This window comes from Podarcis melisellensis, assembly GCF_964234715.1.
Source record: "Podarcis melisellensis genome assembly, chromosome: 2".
Lineage (NCBI taxonomy): Eukaryota > Metazoa > Chordata > Lepidosauria > Squamata > Lacertidae > Podarcis > Podarcis melisellensis.
Genome location: NC_138529.1, coordinates 119,517,636 through 119,536,711, shown reverse-complemented (window position 1 = coordinate 119,536,711; position 19,076 = coordinate 119,517,636). Strand labels below are relative to the sequence as shown.

The 19,076-nt window shown below is 43.8% G+C and overlaps 1 protein-coding gene across 1 annotated transcript; it reads right to left on the bottom strand.

Moving 5' to 3' along the window:
• Positions 1-3,954: 3,954 nt before the first annotated feature.
• Positions 3,955-11,553, bottom strand: LOC309363245 (vomeronasal type-2 receptor 26-like; the record flags this gene model as incomplete). Its single annotated transcript, XM_081899349.1, has 4 exons — positions 3,955-4,853; positions 5,421-5,547; positions 6,150-6,377; positions 11,263-11,553. 4 exons carry the CDS (start codon positions 11,551-11,553, stop codon positions 3,955-3,957), a joined length of 1,545 nt encoding a protein of 514 aa, XP_081755475.1.
• Positions 11,554-19,076: the final 7,523 nt, after the last annotated feature.

Genomic DNA, 19,076 nt, shown 5'->3' with positions numbered 1-19,076 from the left:
ACAGCAAGGATAATGTTGTGTAGCAATGTTCTAACAGGGGTAACCACAGACAGCCGGCAAAGCAAAAAAAAGTACTAGACAAACTGATTTGACCCGGGAAATTACAGGAATATCAGTTTATTGTCATTAATTGGGAAAATATATGCACGGTTCTTGTTAACTAAGCTTACTAAGTGGGCTGAAGTGAACAACTTGATTGGGCCTGAACAGGCTGGTTTTAGACCGAATCAGTCAGCGGTTGATCATGTCTTAGTTTTATACCACCTCGCCCAGAAATATTCCTCCCCAAATAGAGGCCAACTTTGTGCGGCTTTTATTGATTTAAAGGCCGCTTTTGATAGCATCCCTAGAGGATTACTTTGGGGGAAATTAGCCCGATGGGGAATAGATAAAAGACTTCTGTGGCTCATAACTAAATTACATGACAGATCAGCCGCTAGGGTGAGAATCACTCCGGCCGGCGACCTCTCAAATTCAGTAACTATCATTAGAGGTGTTCGTCAAGGATGTATCCTTGCTCCGACCCTTTTTAATCTATTTATAAGTGATATGAGGGCGCCTCTGATAGATTCTCAAGAAACGATCCACGCCCCCCATCTTGCCCAATACCGTTGCCCCCTTCTACTCTACGCAGACGATGCAGTGATCCTATCCTTCTCAAGAGTTGGCCTCAGGAGGGCATTAAAAATTTTCGATGCTTACTGCAAATCAAATTTTCTTACAATTAATCATGTTAAGTCCAAAGTCCTAATTTTCACCAAGAGTCGAAAAATCTATAATTGGAGAATAGACGGAAAAGCTATTGACCAAGTCTTTAAATTTCAGTACTTGGGAGTCCTTCTCCAACACAACATGGGCTGGAAGGTCCATCTTGCATATGTATTGAATAGAGCTAAAGCCCTTTCCTTTGCGCTACTGCGTTTTTTCTTTTCAGATGGGGCTTTCCATATTCCATCAGTGTTAAAAGTTTTCAAGGCAAAGGTGATTGCAACAATAGCATACGCAATCCCAATATGGGGGTCCTTTGTTAATCTAACCCATTTGGAGGTAATCCAAAACCAGCTTCTAAGAAAGTTGCTAAAATTACCCAGGTGTGTAAGCAATACTACTATACGACTGGAACTAAATGTTACATCTCTAGAAACCTCATTATGGAAATGCATCCTCTGTTACTGGCTGGCATTACGGCATAAACTTCCAAATCTCCACTTGATACAGTGTCTCTGGAGAGATGACTTCCCTAGCCCCTGGGCAAAAATAATACATGGGAAACTTGTGTCCCTTGGACTATCTCCATCTGAACTATTAAAATTGGATTTAATCTCTGCCAAGAGAATTACAACTCACAAATTAGAGGAGATGGATTTACAATTTAATATTGCGACAGGGGGTGGCACTTGTTCGCCGATAAACCTTGGCTTAACACCACCAACGAAACTTCCATCTTATTTAACTACCTTATCTGTGGTGACGCACAGGTATGCCTTTATAAAGGCTAGATTCAATGTTTTCCCATGAAATGTGTTGGGTAACAGACTCTCCAACGGACATATCTCACTCCTCTGCGACTGTAAAAGTGGATCTATAGAATCGTTATATCATATAATCTTCTGTTGTCCATTATATTCGGCTTCACAGTCCAAGTTTCTGGCCCCATATTTATCGAGAATTGCTGACGGACCTCAGGAAGCCCAAATAATATACCGTATTTTTCGCTCTATAACACGCAGATTTTTTCTCCTAAAAAGGAAGGGGAAATGTCTGTGCGTGTTATAGAGCGAATGTGTGGTCCCTGGAGCCGAAAAAGCAGGCAAAAATCAAATCGCGGGTCTCCTAGAAGGGACACTTGTAAAGAGGAAGCAGCTGCTTTCCTCCATTCTGCCTCAGGGTCTTACTGCCCACCCTCCTCTGTTTCCTTGCTGTGTTTGCTGAAACGGAACAAAGAGCAGGGAAAGCCCCTCCCCTCCAGGCGAACAGAGGGAAAAGTGTCCTCTCTGTGCTCCGTCTCTGTGCTCCGGTACTGCTGGGGGAGAGGGAGAGAGAGGGGGCAGGGAGAGAGAGAGAAAGAGAGAGGGGGGAGGGAGGGAGAGAGAGAGAGATGGCTGGCTTGGGTGGAGGGAAACTTTTGCCTTTCTTTCCTCCCTCCCGTTAAATCCCTCTCCTGCATTCCTCCCCTCCAGGCAAGAAGAGGGGAAAATGTCGTCTCTGTGCTCCTGTACTGCTGGGGGAGAGGGAGAGAGAGGGGGGAGGGGGGAGAGAGAGAGAGAGAGAGAGAGAGAGAGATATGGCAGGCTTGGGTGGGGGGAAACTTTTGCCTTTCTTTCCTCCCTCCGTTAAATCCCTCTCCTGCATTCTTAGCCAGCTGCTTCTCTGCACACCCCTGTCATGTCCCTTCTTTGTTTTTCCTTCGCTCCCCACTTAAAATGTGGTTACAAAGCATGGATCCACAGGAATTCTCAGGATCTTTGCATTGGGTCACCCCAATTTCACCATCAGATCACATAGCATGTCCATGGCTACAGCCTGCACCAAAAAAATCACGCACCCACTGTTGCCTGGGGCTGCAATGGTGCAAAAACGTGGTTAAAAAGCATGGATCCACATGGATCCTCAGGATCTTTGCATTGGGTCACCCCAAATTCACCATCAGATCACATAGCATGTCCATGGCTACAGCCTGCCCCCGCAAATCACGCACCCACTGTTGCCTGGGGCTGCAATGGTGCAAAAACGTGGTTACAAAGCATGGATCCACAGGAATTCTCAGGATTTTTGCATTGGGTCACCCCAAATTCACCATCAGATCACATGTCTGTGGCCACAGCATGAAGCCCAAAAATGATACATCCACTGTTTCATTCAGAATGTTTTCCCCTTTGTTTTCCTCCTCTAAAAACGATGTGCGTGTTATGGTCAGGTGCGTGTTATAGAGCGAAAAATACGGTACCTATTAAACGACGAAGATACAAGTAGATCCCTTGCAGTCGCTAGATACCTGATTAATGTTTTATTTCAAAAGAGGAGAAATGGAGCACTGTATGACTCTGACAGCTTAGCTAAACTTAAGAACCATCAATAAGTGCCAGAACCAAGACGCATACCCCCCAAAATCTGATGGATTTGAATTGCGGTTTACATAGAGGGAGCTTTTTCTGTATAGTGTTTACTTAACTGAAGTAAAATTGGTTTTATATGGGTGTTTTAACTTGGAACTGTTTAAATTGTATTGTTTAAGGATAAATTTGGATGTATTGTTTTCGTTATGGGCCAATGGCCGCAATAAATCTAATCTGAATCTGAATGCTCGGACAGCAAGGATAGTGTTGTGTAACCATGTTCTAACAGGGGTAACCACAGACAGCCGGCAAAGCAAAAAAAGTACTAGACAAACTGATTTGAAAGGTACAAACCTATTTAAATAGCTTCCTAATATCTCTTTGCATATTTTGAAATTATCCAGAATATCTAGGGCATGACTCATACCTATTCTGTGTCAACTGCTTTAAAAAAGTTTTGCACCTTGCACCACATGAAAAACACCCATGGCACCAAAATTCAAGGTGACTCTCCTGATATTCACAGCAGGAAATAAAGAGATACCAATGGAATATGGTTCTTTTCATTTTGAAAAACAATGCATGAGCAATTTGTTTGTAATACTATCTAAGAAATTTTTATTTTCTTAATGAACAGCATTGATTATTATTGAATTGTGATAAGGATTTCTTATTAGGCAAAATATAGAGACACCTGAGAAAAGAATTCATAAATAAGGTTTAGCAGGATAAAACTGAATGGATGGAATATGATTCAAATGATAATTTTGTGTTCTGATTTCCAAAAAAATAGCTTTTAAGGAGGTACATTCCCAACTCATGTGTCCTGCCTTTATTGCTACCATGCTGGCTATCAATCGCAAAGACCAAAAACATATTTTAGGAATCAGGTGCCATATTAAGTCTTTGTAGTCAGGTGCTCCTTTGTATTCAGACTAGGCCTGAGTACAATAATGTAGCACTTGGGAAGGAAGATACAGCCCAGAAGCCCAGCACTGGAGGCCAACATAGAGAAGATCTGCACGGCTACCATGTATTTCCCTTTGGTGCTCAGGTAGGTGGGCACAAAGGACACCCAAACACTGCAGAAGACCAGCATGCTGAAGGTGATCAGCTTGGCTTCATTGAAGGACCCAGGCAGCTTCCTGGCCAGGAAAGCCACCGTGAAGCAAATGGCAGCCAGGAAGCCCATGTAGCCGAGGGCAGTGTAAAACATGGCAACAGATCCTTCATTGCATCGCAGGATGATCTCTCCAGCCTGGGAGTGCATGTCAGAGTCTGAGAATGGAGGAGAGATGCCCAGCCAGATGACACAGATGAGAATTTGGATACTGGAACAGGAAATGACAATAGAATTAGCCAGACTCTTTCCCAGCCATCTCCTCACCCTGTTTCCTGGCTTAGTGGCCAGGAAGGCCAGCACAACGGTAATAGTTTTTGCCAACAAAGAAGAGACAGCAACTGAGAAGATGATGCCAAAGGCCGTCTGCCTGAGAAGGCAGGTCACTTTCCTTGGCCGGCCTATAAACAGAAAGGAGGACAAAAAGGAAAGGAGGAGGGAGACAAGGAGGATGTAGGAAAGGTCCCTGTTGTTGGCTTTGACTATGGGAGTGTCAAGATATTTAATGAATATTCCTAAAACAAGGCCTGTGAGTAAGGCCAAAAACAGGGCAGTGGAAGCCAAGAGGGTCCCCAGATATTCATCATAGGACAGGAAGGTGATAATCTTGGGGATGCATTGATCTCTGTCCTTGTTGGAGTATTGATCTTCTGGACATTTGGTGCAGTGGTCTGCATCTGGAAAAAGAAGAGCGTCTGCTTGAACATTTTCCTGCAGACTAGCGAAAAAAGCAAGTCAGCTCCCACAAATGGAAACAGTGATGGGACTTGCTATTTCTGCTAATCTACACAGAGAGTTGGCCCTTTCCATGTAGGTCCCTCGTGCTGATAACTTCTTATTCACCTCCCAAGGAAGAGCTTGGAGTGATCTAGAAGCTCCAAGTTATTAATTGCAGCTACATCTGATCTCTCCCCTAGCACCAGGTGTTGTCAGATGGGTGTAATTTATAGAAAAATGTTCCTCGGAGGAGCATGGACTGGAACTCTGGTCTTCCCCGTAGAAACCAAACATCCTAGCTACTTTGCCTCACCGACTGGTTCAAGGGAGCCTACCAGACACAGCAACACTGCCTAATTCTTACATACTCAAGGCTGTCTCAGTGGTACCTGGAAAGCTTTATTAAGACTATGTAAATCACCATTGAACCTTTATTAAATTCAACCATAAGATTATACTTGAATATTCATCAAGAAAGGACATGAATTATTGTTCTTTTTGCTGCACATTCCTCTGAAGTCTCCTACCTTCCTGAGTGGAGATCATCCCTTCCGCACATGGAGCACAAGCATGGCAGCAAATGGGTTCCCCTTCCTGAACCTTCTTGGCATATCCAGGGCGACAGCTTTTGGTACACCTGGCATGAGGAAGGGTCTGACCAAAAAGACAGAAAGCATCAATGAAAGACTGTTAGCAAGTAACTTCTGGGTCACTGCAATCTCAGTCTATGTGGAATAGGCACGGCTTTGTTGTGGATGCTTTTTTTGATCCATGGGACAAAACAAAGGGTCATAGACCTTGGGTCACAGTTGGGGCAGAAAGAGATAATCAAGAAGAAAGAATTACATGGAGACTGTATTGCCCTTAGATTTAGGAGTCAGAGCTGTCTGCCATTATTACAAAGGTCTAGTAAACACACTACAAATCTGCAATCATGGAAACCATTTACAAATATCAAAATCCAGAGAAAGAAACAAGCTGAAACAGAAAGGTATTTGGAGCAGCCATGTTGTGCTCAATTTTGAAGTCTGGCATGCTTCCTGACTACTGCAAAAGCCAAGCCCCAGTCATATTCTGACCTGCTTTTCCTTTTTCATGTTTCTTATTTTGACTTTCCTCCATTCATCTCCACCGCTGTATAGTTTTAGCCCATTACTTGGATAAGTATAAGGTATATTATTGTTTCTCCCAACAGAGTATCAGAGCTTAACATATCTCTAAAAGGGAATACAATGCAATGAATGAGTTTTCCAAACCTGGTTGAACAGTCTGGACCACAGAGGAGGCTCTTGGTCAATGGTGAATTTTGGGCCTGAGGATCCCTGACTGCTTATGCTCCCAAATTTCACAGCACCAAAGGACTTGTTGGGAAATGGCACCCAGTTCACAACGTCAGATTCGACTGTCAACTGCCCATTCTCATCCAAATAGACTCCTTCCATGGAAGTATTGTAAAACTGGGAGCTTCCCAGGAAAGGGTGAAGCTAGAACAGGAAAGAAAGCATGGACATTTAGAAAAGAATAAAATTATCTAGATAACATAGCTTAATTGCTGAAGATCTTTGTACAGACTGACAATGGGATCTTTAGTCCATTGTTTCTGCTTCAGCCTTTTGGGACAGACTAAAGCCATGAGATACATAAGCTTTATTCTGCACCCTTGGAAGAATTCTGCAAGGATGAGTTTCCTTGGCTAGTAATAGCATGAAGCCTTGCTAAAGAAGCAGGTGGTAAAGTGGAGACAGATTGTCTTCTCAGCAGCAAATTAAAATGTGGGTAACAGTACAGTAAATGGAGGCAAAGTAAAGTCAAGTCTGAATGGAATTCACAGCACCCATGCCTGTTTAGCCTGTGAGGAAAACAGCAATACCTGCCAAGACTGTATCCTTTGATATTTCAGCCTCTTTTTACCCTTCGCCACCATCTGATTGGATTTGGAGGAAAGCGCAGCCCTTATGGCCTGTGCCAGAGCAAGGACAAGATTGTAAATACTGTAACTATCCAGAGACAGGGTTTTCTCAATCACTTCGTCAGGCGGGGAATCCAGAGTGTCATCTTCCCTGCACCGTTTCCTTCCTTTTACAGACAACATGTGCTTTGAATATGAACATTTAAATGATTGCTCCCCAAACATCCACATAGGATCGTAAAATGTTGCATAATTATCATAGTTTGGCCTTCTTTTAATACGAGTTAAGAAAGAGAAAAACCCACGGATGTGCAGGGGAGAAAGCAGATCATAAGACAAATTCAAGGTGAGATCCCACAAAGCTGTTGTGATCCAGACTTTCCCCACAGTGGGTCTTATATAATTTTCAACAAATTTTTGCCAAGCACGTATTGCACTAAAGAAGTAGCGCATCTCTCCATAGTAGATTAATACATTGATTTTGTTCCACCTGAAAAATGTTTTGGAAGGCACAAATACACGTGTATGCTGTATTGGGATGCTAACTGAGAAGGCAGCACAAATTGTGTTCTTGGTTAGCAGCAGCTTCAAGGTCCTCATGAACCTCTCTCCGTTGTTGGTGTCTGGAGCAACAAGGCCAATCCACGTCCACTTGAAGTGCAGGAGCAGTTGGACTATCCCCAGATACTGATGTTCTTCTTTGGGGACCATTCGGTAGATAAACGGGAACTGAGTTTTGTCATTAAGAGCGTCAGAAACAAAACCATAACTGACCTGGTAAAGAAGAGAAGAGATTAGTGTTGTCACCCCCAACAAAATCCCAAATCTAGTACTTTGTACTTGCCTAGATTATAACTTTTCTCTGACATGGGAAACAGAGAAAAGACACAGTTTCACGGGAGCTAAAGAGCTTTACTCCAGGGAGCTTACAAACACACAATATTTAGTTGTTTTGCTTTCAAAAAACGGTGACAGTCTTTGGAATGGGTTGTGTTTGCTTTAGGTTATGCCCTAATTGCATTTTTTTAACCACTTTTAGAATATGTATCTTGTAGCAGTTTTATTTAATTGTATATGATCTCATCCTTATTTATTCATTAAAATGTCACATTTAAGAAAAAAGAACAGATTTTCTTAAAAAGGAAAAAGCTCACACACAATTACAATCAATATTTTTAGCTCACATTAGACCTACAATAGCCATTAGTTCTTCTATATAAAATTAAGCTCTAAGATTAGTTGCTATAAACCCTACAGATATCTAAATAGATTGCTGAGGTATTTGTAGTAGAAGAAACCTGCCTTGTGGCATACACTACAATCTTCCTCCTAATATCATCCGCTCAGTTTCTTAAGTGAGAAATGTGTGCAGATTTATCCCAAATAAATGTACAATCTTTGGAGAATAAATATAGTTTGACAACAACAACACATTTCATTTTGTGTTTATGATGGCACAACGCAAAATCATAACTATTTACAGTGGTACCTTGGGTTAAGTACTTGATTTGTTCCGGAGGTCCATTCTTAACCTGAAGCTGTTCTTAACCTGAAGCACCACTTTAGCTAATGGGGGCTCCTGCTGCCGCTGTGCTGCCGGAGCACGATTTCTGTTCTCATCCTGAAGCACAATTTCTGGGTTAGGTTAGAGGAGTCTGTAACCTGAAGCGTATGTAACCTGAGGTACCACTATACTGACTTATTTCTATGTTCCATTTTAAAATATTATTATTATTATTATTATTATTATTATTATTATTATTATTATTTTAGAATATTATAATTCATTTGGGTTCTCCTCCCAGTTGTTTCTCCTCTAGTTGGTTCTGCATTTTTATACTACATTCCTGTATTTCATCATGGTCTAAACCACTAACCCTCTTGGAATTTCTGATCTGAAGGTCAACGGTTTGAATCCCCATGATGGAGTGAGCTCCGTTGCTCTGTCCCAGCTTCTGCCAACCTAACAGTTCAAAAGCATAGCAGTGCAAGTAGAAAAATAGGTACTGCTGCAGTGGGAAGGTGCATGGAAATAGTGTTCCGTTGTGCCAAAAGTGGTTTAGTCCTGCTGGCCACATGACCCAGAAAGCTGCCTGTGGCCAAACACCGGCTCCCTCGGCCTGAAAGTGAGATGAGTGCTGCACCCCATAGTCACCTTTGACTGGACTTAACAATCCAGGGGTCCTTTACCTTTACCTTTATCTTCCTAGATACAATACTAGTGAATCACAGAATCGTCAAATTGGAAGGGGCCACAAGGGCCATCTAGTCCAACCCCCTGAAATGCAGAATCTTATGTGGCTAGAGTTCTGATTAAGACTGAAAGCATATATTTGAACTGGAAATTCCTGAGCAACTATGAGTGTGGACAAAGCAGATAAGGGAGCAGTAAGACGAGGCTCTAGAAGTACAGTTTTTGAGGATAATGTGATGCAACTGTTGTCAGAAATTAAAGATGATATAAAACACAATTCACAGGGTATTGAAAAATTGAATAAAATTTTTGAAGACTTGAAAGTGGAACTGAAAGAGGTGAAGACTGAGGTCACAAGCCATGAGACAAGATTGACACAGCTTGAGACAGAGTGATTGATCTACAACATCCCACACAACGATGGTTTACAAGCTATAAGGAACACCAATTCAGATAAAACCACAGCGGACTTTGCTACCAAACTCTGCCAATTTGTCCTTACCCACAACAACTTCAAATTCGGTGATGACCTGTTCCTTCAGATCAGCGGCACAGCAATGGGCACCCGCATGGCCCCACAGTATGCCAACATCTTCATGACAGATTTAGAACAACGTTTCCTAAACTCCTACCCACTCAAACCTCTCTTGTACCTGCGATACATTGACGATATTTTTATCGTCTGGACACATGGTCAACAGACCCTGGACACCTTCCACCAGAAATTCAATGATTTTCACCCCACAATCAACCTAACAATGAATCAATCTATGCAAGAAATACATTTTTTGGACACTACTATAAAAATACAGGATGAGAGGTACCACAGGGCCATCTTGTCGAACCCCTGAAATGCAGGAATCTTATGTGGCTAGAGTTCTGATTAAGACTGAAAGCAAATTACAAGAATAGATCATTTCAAGGGGTGTGTGGCTCTACAGAAACACTTAAAGCTTCCACTCCTGGGTGAAGACGTTTAAGAATTGTTACCCGCCCTGTACTCTTCAGAATCTCACCTTCAGAAATGATTAAAAGGTTCATAAAAAAGGGAAAACTGTCATTTTATACATACATTTATATACAGTGGTATATAAATGATGATTCTAATATATATACAATTGTTGATAGCATACTATTTTTAATGAATGCTTTCCAAGCATCATAATATATGTCCATAAACAGTCGACATCTATAAGCTATCTGTTCATATGTTGTATAGTGACCAGGTCAAGGGAAATAATAGTACCATTCTATTCTGCCTTGGTCAGACCACACCTGGAATACTTTGTTCAGATCTGGGCACCACAATTGAAGAAGCATGTTGACAAGGTGGAACGTGGGCAGAAGAGGTCAACTAGGATGATCAAGGGTCTAGGAGTCAAGCTTTATGAAGAATGGCTGAAGGAGCTGGGTGTGTCTAGCCTGGAAAAGAGGAGACTGAGAGGAGATATGATAGCTGTACTCAAATATCTTAAGGGCTGTCACATAGAAGAGGGAACATGTTGCAGGGGGTTGGGCTAGATGACCCTTGAGTTACTTCCAACTCTAATATTCTGTCATTCTGTGATTCTAAGAGTTGCCATGTCTTCTATTCTTTGATTAAAGGGGGCCATAGAGGGGACGCATAGAGAGACCCTTCTATGCCATTAATTCTAAGTGATCCAGTTATTTTTCATGAAAGTAATCATCTTTCATGAGTCAAGGTAGCATATGAATATGTAAATAATAAGCAGGACCACATTAGGAATGTAAATCTCAAGCTTTTCCTTTACTGTAAATTGCTCTTACTTTTACAGGTTTGTCTAGAGTTTGCTTAGCCAGAGCTCACAGAGTTTGTTTCAAAGGATGACATTCCATTGCCTTGTCATGCACTTTTTGTAGTTTTGCCTCTTGTTTCTTTAATGTTTCCTTTTGCATATTTGTTCATTTGTATCTCACACAGCACTAGCTTTCATTACCTATTCCATTCTTCTGCCTTAATTTTGACAATTTCCTCAAATATCCTTCTCCATAAAACACAGCATTTGCACCTGTGGGATCTTGTAGATTTAGCTAAGGGCTTATTGACACATGGCTTGTCCCGTTGCTTTTCCAATTTAGAGTGGGTTTTCTGTGGGAAAGGAGTAGGGTGAGGGAGAAATGGCTTGGACCCATGCCTACAAAGCACAGGGTAAATGGAAAGCCACTCAGACCCATGTTTCTAGCCATGGGATGGGAGGAGGTGTGAACAAACCCAGAATCCCCTTAGTCATCTTTCCTTTCATACCTGTGGGGTTTTGTAGATGCTTGACATGGTAGAAATATCTTTGGATGTGTCAGAGTCAGTCCCTTCAATAACGGCCAATGCTTTATTCCATGGTCCACAATAATAGTTTGGGATGTTTGCCTGCCCAGGGCAGAGCAGGTCCACCATGGCACCACAAGTCATTCTGGCATTGTAAAAGTTGTCATAGATGTCATAGCCCAGGGTGAGGTTGGGGAAAAGCCTGTGGTTCCGGTTGACCTCCCGAACGGCAAACAAGAAGGAAAGGAAATGCCAGTATGCCAGGAGTCCCATCCTGGGGAAGAACTGTATGTCAAATTGACATCCTGTTTCTTTCCACACAGAGACAATATTGTGTCGTCCTTACCTGTGATGCCGGGGGGGGGGGGCAGAAATCATGAAATGGGTCTGCGCACCTGAGATCCATAGACCCCTTCCTGTCCAAATATTAGAAGAATGGGGTATTCTAATGCAAACGTCATAATAGTGTGGGTGAAAGCACACAGTTTGCAGTAGATGAGTATCTAACATTCAGAATGAATCTGAACATTTTCCTCCAAAGAGAAGAAAATAGAAGACATGATTTACCAAACAAAAGTACCAGAAATGAGGAGACATGTCTGGTAGCATGCCCTAGCCAAGGGGAGACAGGAAGGGTAGCTGCCCCCCCATCAATAAAAATAATTAACTATCTGAGCCTCAAACAAAAATCCTGACTACGCTCATGCCTGGTAGACAAGGACTTAGGTGTCCATGAGGTCTTATTCAATTTGCATAAAGCTTTTACAGCAGTAGGCATATAAGGACTTACCCATAAATTCTGGTAAAGGGAGACTCATTGAAGATGTTTAGTTTCAATACAGGAGATGCTGAGGATATGACCCCACTAATATGGTAGTCTCCTCGCCTGTACCAATTCAAGGGTGCATTGGGATCCCTTATCAAAGTCAATGGGCATTTTGAGTTCAGCATCTCTGGTGCTGCTTCAGGTAGTAGCAATAGCAACAGCAGAAGGTGAGTTATGATGCACCTGCCATTTACTCCAAGCTCCTTCTTGAGTGCTACCAGCAGCACAGCCAGCAGATTACCAGCAGCTAAAATCTGCTTGGAAGACCCAGGCTGCAGTGACTTAATCACAGAGAACATGCCTGGCGTACACGGTTTGAGAGCCAAAGAGGATTCAATCCAGCCCCACGTAGGCAGCATAGCCCCACCCCACCCCACCCTCAGTGGCACAGTGGAGAAGTATTTATGTACCAGTCTCTTCTGGCTGAGTCTGATGAAGTTGCATCATGTTGTTGTTCACTGTTGAACTCAAATATGATTTTATTCCTCTTGAGCTTTGGCAAGATGATGACAAAGAAATCACCACTGTTTTTAATAATTACATTTCCCTCACACCTTGCTGCCTTCATGGCTCCAGGTGTAGAGCTGAAGAAAAGCATAATAGAGCCATAGAATCGTAGAATCGTAGAACTGGAAGGTACCTCAAGTGTCAGCTAGTCCAACTCCCAGCAATTCAGGAATCTCAGTTAAGCATCCATGACAGGAAGCCATCCAACCTCTGCTTAAATACCTCCAAGAACGGAGAGTCCACAACATCCTGAGGGAATTCATTCCACTGTTGAACAGTTCTTACCATCAGAAAGTTCTTCCCAGTGTTTAGTCTGAATCATCTTTCCTGTATCTTGAATCCATTGTTTCAGGACGTACCCTCCACAAAGCTTCCTCCATCTTTTACGCAACAGCCCTTTAGATAGTTGAAGAACTTGCCACTGCAATGTGCTTCTACATTGTGGCATGGGTCAGAGAGGGGAAGGGGAGGTTGCCCTGACCTTACCAGCATTGCTCTCAACTTTTCCAGCTACAATCTAAGGCCAGTGAATGTCCTTGTAGATGCTGACCTGAAGCAGACACCTTCTGGGTTTCAGAGCACCTACATACAACTTCATCTTGGCCATATAGAATCATAGAATTGTAGAGTTGTTGGAAACCTCCAGGGTCATCTAGTCAAACTCCCTGCCATGTAGACATCTCAACTACAGTATCCATGACAGATGGCCACCCAAGCTCTGCTTAAAACCCTCCAAGAAAGGACAGTCCACAGTCTCCTGAGGGAAATGGTTCCATTGTCAAACACCTCTTACTGCCAAAGTTTCCCCCAATGCTTAGTCAGAATCTCCTTTCTTGTACCTTGAAGTCATTGTTTCAAGTCCCATGCTCCAGAGCAGGAGAAAACTAATTTGTTCCCTCTTCCATGTGAGAGCTCTTAAGATATTTGAAGATGACTATCATATCTTCTCTCAGTCTCCTCTTTTCCTGGTTAAAGATACTCAACTCTCTCCACCATTCTTCATAAGGCTTGGTTTCCAGACCCATGATCACCTTGGTTGCCCTCCATTCCACAGGTTCCAGCTTGTCAACATGCTTCTTAAATTGTGATGCTCAGAACTGGACACAGTATTCCAGGTGTGGTCTGACCAATGCAGCATAGAGTAGTACTTTTACTTCCCTCAATCTGGGCACTATACATCTGTTGATGCAGCCTAAAATAGCATTAGCTTTTTCTTGCTGTTGCATCACACTGTTGACTCATGTTAATCTTGTGGCCCACTAAGATCCCTAAATCCTTTTCACATGAACTGCTAGTAAGCCAGGTGTCCCCCGTCCTATATTTGTGCGTCTGGCCCTTCCTCCCTAAGTGCAGAACATTTCAGAACCTAAGTGCAGGTTCTCTAACACCCACCCTTGTTCACACACACACACACACACACACACACACACACACACACACATACAGCACTTCTAGACTGCTTTTAACACACATAACCTTGTGTGTGCACATTTCTTTGGTTGAAAGGGAATCTCAGTGTTGTAAAAATTCACCTCTACACCCCCTTGTTTGTTACCCAGGTGAGGAACAACCATCTTTTGAATAAACCACAGAACCAAGGAAACTATTTCCGAGTCCAGCATCTGGATTTGGGAACCCAGCGTTTATTATGGCTATTGTAATAGGACAGAGCTCGCCCAACTCAACATGCCAGTTGAGAACGTCTGCTTCTAGGCACTTCAGAAGAAAAGCTCATATAGTAGTTCAAACATAGAAAATAATCATTAAAAAATCTTCACATAGATCAGGAAAGGTTACAGGTAATGAGAAGTAAAGCACACATGGCTTCATCCTGGTATCTTCACCCCCCACATCACCTTGAAGTGGTCCTCGTGTGCCCAGGCCATTGGACCATTTTATGTCTTGGGTGTCTGGCATTATCCTGGCAACCTAGCCTTCAGTGAGGGAAGAGCATGATAAAATCCTCTTCCTGGGTCTCAGCTAGCTTCAGGGATAGCTGAGTTACACTCTGGTGCTAAAACATCCTGCCATTTGTACCGCTTTCAGAGGTAGATAAGGAGAGAGGAGAGAGCAGAAGAGGAGGGAGGCTCACAAATGCAGAACACACAAAAATCAAGCCTAATACATTCTAAAATGTTCCAATATACATTCTGAAATGTTAAATACAATTAAAGTGAAACATTGAAACATGATTAAAATAAGGTTTTAATGGGGTCTCAAATTCTTATAACATCAGGGAGATAGAGGGAGAGGAAGTGAGGGAAAGCAGGATGGAGAGTTTTGAAATTTCCCAGAGGGAAAGGAGAAGGAGATACACTGGCGGAGAAACGGGAGGGTGGGGGGGGAGCGCACCACCCCCGGCACTATCGGGGAGGGGGGTACCATCACGCCTGCCCCCAGACACGCGCCGCGCATCCGCCACCGCAACGGGTGCCACACCCCCGGGGTGCTGTACCATGCCCCCAGGATGCACACCATGCCCTGTGACTGGCGCGCCATGTCCCCAGGATGCATGCTGTGGTCCCCGGGATGCATGTAGTGGTTAGACTGTTGGACTAGGACCTGGTTGTAAAGGTAAAGGTACCCTTGCCCGTACGGGCCAGTCGTGACCGATTCTAGGGTTGCACGCTCATCTCGCTCTAGAGGCCGGGAGCCGGCGCCGTCCGAAGACACTTCCGTGACGAAGCTGCAACTGGTGAGCCAGCACCAGTGCCGCACACGGAAACGCCGTTTACCTTCCCGCTATAAAACAGTACCTATTTATCTACCTGCACTTAGGGGTGCTTTCGAACTGCTAGGTGGGCAGGAGCTGGGACCAAACGACGGGAGCTCACCCTGCCACGGGGATTCGAACCGCCGACCTTACGATCAGGAAGTCCTAGGCACTGAGGTTTTACCCACAGCGCCACCCGCGTCCCCCAGGACCTGGTAGACCAGGGTTCAAATCCTTGCTTGGCCATGAAGCTCACTGAGTAACCTTGAACGGTCACTGCCTCTCAGTGTAACAGGGTTGCCATGAAGCTAAACTGGGGAGGAGAAGAATCATGTCTGATTGAACCTGGGACCTTATCCATTAAAAAAACCCTCTACCACTGACCTTTCCTAGATGTGTAAATGTTCAAGTGTACAGGTGTAACAAATCCATATTTTGTGACTGTTAATCCTAGTCCGCCCCTCCCTAATATCAAAGTTGGTGATCTTAGGTTCACTGGTAGGGCAGAGAAGGTGGGGTGACCTACAAACAAAAGAGAGGAGCATGGACAGCCCCCATCTGGTCATCCGTGGTGTGCAGATATATTCAAATATATTCATTAATAAGTGATATATCTATTGATCCTCTAAAAACTGTTTCTTTAGCAAGTTTTGTCAAATGTCAGGCTATGGGACACAGTGGTGATTTCTCCCAAACATGTTTCCCTCCCAGTTCTGCACCTGCTCCTTAATCAATCCAGGAGAATACAGGAAGAGATGTTTAATTATGTACCTAATTATGTAATTATAGTCTTCTCTCCAAATCTCCAGGGATTTCTCTGCAAAGATTGCCTTTGCAACCGATAATGGAAAGTCAGAACCAAGGCCTAAATGAAAAAGTAACTTCTCAAGAACTCATCAGAGGTGCTCTGCTTCAAGGCCAAAGGCCAATGTGGTCCAGCATCCCATTTTCCACAGTGGCCAAATGGATGAAGCAAATTTATCATGGGGAACCTGTGGTCCTCCACCTGTTGCTGCACTACAGTTCCCATCATCCCCAGGCCATTGCTCATGCTTGCTGGGGCTGATGGGAGTTGTAGTTCAGCAACACCTGAACATAAGAAGAGCCTGCCGGATCAAGCCAATGGCCCATCAAGCACAGCATCCTGTTCTCACAGTGGCCAACCAGAAGCCTACGGGAAACGCACAAGCAGGGCTCAAGCCCAAGAGCCCTCTGCCCTCCTGTGGTTTCCAGCAACTGGTGTTCAGAGGCATTGCTGCCTCAACTGTGGAGACAGAGAAGACCCACCAGCCGCCACCAACAGCTTCTTGCTGCTCCATGAAATTGTCTAATCTTCTTTTAAAGCCATCTTGGTCTGATGGCCATCACAGCATCCTATGGGAGCAGGTTCTATAGTTTAGCTAAGCAATGCCCGGATAAATATTTTCTCTTATCTATTCTGAATCTCCCAGCATTCAGTTAGACTGGGAGTTCAAAGGTTTCCCATTCACATTCTGGACCCATTGCAGTCTGGCTTTAGGCCTGGATAGCAGATTGGGAAAAACCTGGTCACTTTGAGCACCATTTTCAGGAGAGGGTTCTGCCCTGTTCATTCTCCAGGACCTATTGATAGTTAATCATATGAAGGTTGTGTGGGTTGGGAGAAGAAGGCACTGTGCTGCAAATGGTTCTGTTAACTTTGTTGTTGTTGTTTAGTCGTTTAGTCGTGTCTGACTCTTTGTGACCCCATGGACCAGAGAACGCCAGGCACTTCTGTCTTCCACTGCCTCCCGCAGTTTGGTCAAACTCATGCTGGTAGCTTCCAGAACACTATCCAACCATCTCATCCTCTGTTGTCTCCTTATGCCCTCCATTTTTCTGTTAACTATAGGGCTGCTATAGGCCTCCACAGTCACTTACGGACTCATTGTTAAAACCGTGTTTATGGAAGACAATCTTACTCGGCTACGAGTGATCACCAAAGAAGACCAGAGAGCTGTGCATACTATTATTATTATTATTATTATTATTATTATTATTATTATTATTCACTTTTCTCAGAGTTTTCCACAGAGTTAACCTAAGCAATTTACAGCCTAAAAACACAGCTATCCAATAAGAAAGTGGGACTGACAAATCCTGCCCCACTAAAAGGTGCTTCAGTGCTACCTTTCAAATCAAAGGCCAAAAGCCCAGGTAGAAGAATAGTCTTTTCCTGGTGGCTAAAGATAAATAAAGATGGCACCAGGTGAGACTCCTGAGGAGAGCATTCCACAGCGCCAAAGGGAAAACTTGAAGAAGACCCTCTGGTGATGATCCGGGGCCTGGGTCTATTCATGTGGGGAGAGGTAGTTCTTGAGGTGGTGGACTCCTGACCCTCATAAGGCTTTTAAAGTCAAAACTAGGACTTTGAATAGAGCCCGTCAACTATTCGGTAGCCATTGCAGTCATGACAGAATTGGTGTTACATGCTCAGGTCGCCCTGCCCTGGTCATCAGTCTGGCCAAGGGATTCTGAAACAGCTGATGGAGCTGTGGTCTAAACCACTGAGCCTCTTGGGCTTGTCAATCGCAACATTGGCGGTTCAAATCCACACGATGGGCTGAGCTCCCGTTGCCAGTGACAAAAAAGAATTCCTAAAATGCTCAACCCAAGAGCACAGTAATAATAATAAGAAATCCTACCTCATCCCACTAAAAGTTCAGCACCACGGTCAAGGCCGGCTTAATTACCAAAGGCATGTATAGATGGAAGTGTCTTAGCCGGCCACCTAAAATGGAGAATGATGGCAGCAAGAACATTTGGGGAGGGGGAGCATTCCACAGTTTAGCTCCAGAAACAGTTGTCTTTCCTGACTTTCATGTAGGGGCCTGATCAAAGGGCTGAAACTTAAAAAGGTCCACTAGTCACAAAATGGCAGGTCCACAGGAGGAGCCAGGGAGAAACCTGTGGCATATGGAGGCCGGGTTTGGCATAATCAAGCAGCAATTAATGACTCAGGAACTAGTTTTGTGACTCAGCCTCCCCAGGTTAAGCAGAATCTCTGTATTCAAAAGCACGAAGTGGAAAAGGCTTTTTATTTCATATCACCCGGCATGCCTCAAATGTTACTTGTCTACTCTTGTTTCGTCTTCCCATTTCTTTTCAGTTTGTATCATATTCCTCCAAAAACTGTTATCTTTCTTCCCTACTCATTTTATATTCTTTTTCTTCCTTTCCCCCTATCTTATTCCTTTTCTCTCTTTTCCCAAGTTGTTGTAAGTTTAGATATTAACCCTTTATCATCCTAATTTCCCACAACACATCCTCTTGCCTTTTCCCTCAGAGCAGAGAGATCTCCCTTCCTTCTTTAAACCCTTGCCCTCCTTCAGCCTCTCTGTCCCCTGGACACCTTTATGCCACTTTAAACTGCCAGTAATGCCCTTGGTCCAACCAAAGAGCTATGTGTGGCCCAGGGGCAGGACGGGTGAATTAGGAGGCACTGGGTGGGCTGTGGCACTGAGGCCCACTGCTGGACCATGGGCCAGTCTTTCAGAAGTGCTAGGAAAGGTCATGCCAACCTCCCGTGCCCCTCTCTGACCCATGTCACAAGTAGAACCACAATGTAGTGGGAAGTTCTTCAGACATCTAAAGGGTCATCACATGGAAGATGAAGCAAGGTTGTTTTCTTCTGCTCTGGAGGGTGGGACCTGAAACAGTGGATCAAGTGACAAGAAAAGAGATTCAGACTAAACTTTAGGAAGAACTTTCTGACAGCTGCTCAACAATGTA